The 4,832-nt window shown below is 48.7% G+C and overlaps 1 protein-coding gene across 1 annotated transcript in view; it reads right to left on the bottom strand.

The window, feature by feature from the left end:
- LOC102863909 (zinc finger protein 850-like) overlaps positions 1 to 2,924 on the bottom strand; it is a 63,291-nt gene extending 60,367 nt beyond the window's left edge. The window contains exon 1 of the mRNA XM_006903174.1: positions 2,711 to 2,924. Coding sequence (XP_006903236.1) covers positions 2,711 to 2,924 — 214 coding nt within the window. The remainder of the gene's footprint in view (positions 1 to 2,710) is intronic.
- Between the last annotated feature and the right edge of the window lie 1,908 nt (positions 2,925 to 4,832).

The raw sequence follows: 4,832 nt of genomic DNA, 5'->3' as shown, positions 1-4,832 counted from the left end.
AGGCAAGGGCCAAACATTAAGAAAGTTAGCCTAAGAGGGCCGGGAAAGTAGGTAATTGTCAAGAGAAAAGTGTCCTTTCATTTTCTATGCCTTTCTGAGTGAGCAGAAGGCTTGGAGTGAGCTAGAAGATTTGAAGGGTAGAGAAATTCTGGTCCCTTTCTCTGGGTTTCTGAGTCGGGGGGGGGGAAGAAGGCTTGGAGCGCGCTAGAAGGCTCTGATGGGTAGAGAAATTCTGACAGAGAAAAGGACAAGAGCAAAGAAGGCCTGAATGCAGGAGAGATTTTAGTCCACTTGCTGTGGGAAAACAGGTCTTTAATCAAATATGAAACCAAATGCTTAATGAGGAGCTGAAGAAGGCACGAAACAAGGTGGTATTTCTTTTGAGACAGGTGCTGGGGCAGCCCTGGGGGACCCCAGCTCCTCTCAACCTTTTTCTGGTTCCCCACTGTCTTCCTGAACAACAAAATGATGGCTAACAGAGGAAAACGGAGCCTATTAGGCAACAATTTTCCCTGTGACTTCTCAATTTTCAAAAAAGGCAGGAGAGACTCTAAAGTCGAGGCCGCAGGCTTGGATCTGTACGTCTATTGCCCTGACTCTCTCTGTTCTCACCGTCATTTCTTGGTGTTGCGGTCTCCTTCTTTTGTCCTGCACGACACCACCTTGCCACTCTGTCAGCAGACTTTGTGGAGATGTCTGAAAGCGATGAAACGGGGTGTCCTGTTTTCCGACCGTTGAGATCCGAGACCTAACTGATACTGTGGTCAGGCTGCGTGACAAAATAATACAAGTCTTATGGGTTTAGTGATGTCGCCCAATGAAAGGAGTCGAGGAAGAGGAGGAGACACTACAAAGGACAGTTCTGGGAAGGGCAGGACTGGCTGTCCGCGGTGGGGGGAGCGAGACGGAGAAAGAGAGGGAGGAAAACACACACACACACACATACACACACTCACACTCACACTCACTCACTCTCTCTCCAGGGAATAAGGCATCTGTTATTTAATTGACGTTTGTCCTCACAAGAAGTAGGTCTGCTTAGGGCCTTCAGGATCCGCCTGGCCTCGTATTATTAGTGCAAAGAGAGCGGCAGAACCAAGAGAGAAGTTGCACCACTCAGCCTAAATTGGTCTGGTTTTGTTTGGAAGCCCTGCAATGGGCCAGAGGCTGAGAGCCTCAGGGAAGAGTGACCGGTCTGTAGTTCCAAGAGGGGCAGTAAGAAGGTGGAGTCAGCCCCTTGAGGAGTGAAAAAGAATTAGGATGATTCAGGACTTCCTAAGTGCTTTAAGGCCCAGAAAGAGAGGGACAGGGTACACTGAGAGAGAGAGAGAGATAGGGAATTATGATTTTCTATTCACAGGTGTCCCTTTCAGGTATTGGGAATAAAAAATGAAGCCCAAGACCCAGTTAAGGCCAAGAAATAGAGTTGCTTGAGGAGAAAGTGGCAGGCTGCCTCCAAAGCAGAGGTAGATATCAGCACCTCCTCAACGTCACAGTGGGGGTTTATCTTGTCTCTCAAGGCCATTGAAAGTGAGGAGGGTGCTTGGTACAAAATAAGGGAGCAAATCATGGGTCTTGGGAAAGAGAAGTCCAACAGGTTTTGCAGAGATAAAGAGAGTTGCCGTTAACACTTTATTACTGTTTATTACGGAGGCTTTATTTTATTTTTTTTTAATTTTTTATGCTTGTCAGAGCTCTGTGGCTCTGACAGGATGTCGAGAGGAAAATGGTTAGTTCAAAGATTTCACACAAAGGCTTTCCTAAATGGATCCAGAATTTATTTTTGTCATGCAGTTTGTCAATGAATGTTAAGGTGATTATATAATCTCAGTTCTGTATTAAGAAAAGAGAAACAGGCTTATTTACATTAGAACAAAATGTGTGAGGTGACCTTTCAGTAAGTAAGATCAATTTTTTTCTCTCTTCTTGATTCTAATAACAAGGCAGTATGGATGACTCTGGACATTCCTAAAACACCCTGATTAATTTCCTTTTGCTGTGCATTTTTGCACACTCTTTTGCAACACTCTGTACCAGTCCTTTGTTGCTGGTACGATGCATAATCTGCACTAGGAGAAGTCTTTGACTGTTTGATGTGTATTTTCATCGCCTAGATGAGATGCAGCTCAGTTTACTCAGGGGGTTTGTCACCTCCATGCGCGGCTCATGTCCTAAATGACCCCTGGCAACAGCTGCACCTGGACATAGTGTTTCTTCAAAGGGTCCCCCTGAGCGTGAAATAGCTCATAACAGAATTCTTTGTGATTCTTTTCACTCTGCAAATGGAATAAACGCGGTCCACAGTACACTTTGTACATGTCATTGAGAGACATCATCATCCAACAAGGGCAATCAGATTCCTCAGAAAAAAGTGATTTTGTTAAAAAAACTAGCCATTCTCCAAAAAGATGCAACTCCCCCGACGAAAGACAGAAATCAGAGAAGAGCCAATTTATGTATAGAGGAAGTGCGATAAAATGAAGATAGTATCTGTTAAATGGAAAGCGATGAAAAGTTTCATCTAGACAATGAATGTTCCTTGCAGCGAGCCTCAGAAGGACAGGGAGTTTGCAGAGGAGTGGCAGAGTTGTGTACAGCCTCTCTCCTCTCCTGCCTCCCAGGCCCGTGCACGGACTCGCAGCAGGAGGAAGGTGGGAAGCCCAGAGCAGACCATCCAGCCCTCCTGCCCTCGCTCCATGCACCCGCTTACGGAGCAGGGAGGACCGGAGGTTGAGGACCAGCGACAGGGGCCTGCACAGACATAGTGCCTGCGTGGCCACCAGGACGGACGACGCAGAGACACAGCCGTGTGTAGGCGGGAGCAGAGCCCACACGCACACGGACTGAGCTCCGCAGCAGAAAGAGGCCCTGAGTGGAGGAGACACTGCCTGGATGTGCACGCAGGCACGGACCACCACCCTCATCCTCCGTCCGCACACACTCACCTGCTGGTCCGCGATGCCCAAGACGCACACAGGGCCACTCCACACAGTGAGAAGACGAGGCCGCGAAGCGGGGGCAGCGGCTCGTGGTGAAAAGGCCACGGCCTGTGGGACACACTGAACACTCGCAGGACACACGCAGCGGCCTCCTCAGACTCTGCACTGCAACCCAAGCCCGCCTGCGCCTCAATCAGGGAAAAATGCACGACAGAAAGATAAAACTCGAGCAAGAGAATTCCAGGAATACCACACCTATGTCCACAGGACAGGACAGAAGGATATAACTCGAGCGAGAACGCCACGGATACCAGACCCTATGTCCACAGGACAGAAAGATGAAACTCGAGCGAGAACGCCACGGATACCAGACCTATGTCCACAGGACAGGACAGAAGGATATAACTCGAGCGAGAACGCCACGGATACCAGACCCTATGTCCACAGGACAGAAAGATGAAACTCGAGCGAGAACGCCACGGATACCAGACCTATGTCCACAGGACAGGACAGAAGGATATAACTCGAGCGAGAACGCCACGGATACCAGACCCTATGTCCACAGGACAGAAAGATGAAACTCGAGCGAGAACGCCACGGATACCAGACCTATGTCCACAGGACAGGACAGAAAGATGAAACTTGAGTGAGAACGCCAGACACTATGTCCAGAGGACAGGACAGAAAGGTAAAATTCACAAGGGAACCACAGGAACACCAGACCTATGTCCACAGGACAGGACAGAAAGATGAAACTCGAGCGAGAACGCCACGAATACCAGACCCTATGTCCACACGACAGGACAGAAAGATATAACTCGTGAGAGAACACCAGACCCTATGTCCACAGGACAGGACGGAAAGGTAAAACTCATGAGGAAACCACAGGAATAGCTGACCCTATGTCCTGAGTATGGAGTAACCGCGCCAAGTCATAGGTGGACATGTGGTCAGCTATACCCTCTGTGTCAAAGGTCTTCAGAGAACTGGCAATAGGCACCGCACAGGAAACCACTTTCTTCCTCTGACTCTCTCTGTGGAGGACACGCAGGGTTGAGGCCTCTGTTTTGACAGTGCAAGTTCATACAGATGACACCACCAGGGCTGCCTGCACAGAGCAATGCTGGCGGCTTACGCCCACCGCCCAGAGGCTCTGCTCAACTGCTCAACACAGTGTCCAATAAAACCCACCACCTCTCCTGCTTCTGCTGCAGTGTTTAACACTTTCGTTTTCCTAGACTTATCACTTCCTCACTTCCTTTGGCCAAAATGGGGCTTGGCCAACAGGCTAATCCAAAAATAGATCATTTTATTACTTTTTTTATGATTTTGTGTGTGTGTCCTGTCAAATCAGATCCGACCGGCACAGGAGGAGACTGTCCCTCCTTCTCCAGCAGAGCATCAGGTGGATTGGAACCGTTCGCCTCTAATGGACTGCAGTGCAGCTTCTTGCCAGTAGGCCACCACAGCTAAGACAGATTATTCTAAGTCAAAATGAACCCACTGCCCTCCACTTCCTCATCCTGGAGACACCACAAGTCAGAGTAGAACAGATTCCACAGGGATTTTTCAGGGGCTGAAGTGTCAGGTGCCGATCACCTGGTGATTCTTCCAAAATCTCACCTTGTAGATGACACTCAATCAATTTCACTGACGCCGGCTAAAGATACTTGGTGATTTGCGATTACTAAATGGCATTTAACAGGTACGTCAGACACACTGCTGGGGACAGAAGCTTCCTTGGGAAGATGCTGGAGACATAGCAACGGTTGTAAGCTCAGGAGTGTTTTGAAGGCAAGGGTTGAAGGAGGAACCGGGATAAACTCAGAGGTGAGAAGCAGGATAAATGTAGAGGCGACTTTGAATGCTGAAACTAGGCGTTCTGGTGACTTC

Source organism: Elephantulus edwardii, unplaced genomic scaffold, assembly GCF_000299155.1.
Source record: "Elephantulus edwardii isolate Elephantulus edwardi_28Jun2011 unplaced genomic scaffold, EleEdw1.0 scaffold00528, whole genome shotgun sequence".
Taxonomy (NCBI): Eukaryota; Metazoa; Chordata; class Mammalia; order Macroscelidea; family Macroscelididae; genus Elephantulus; species Elephantulus edwardii.
This window is presented reverse-complemented; position numbering and strand designations above follow the sequence as displayed.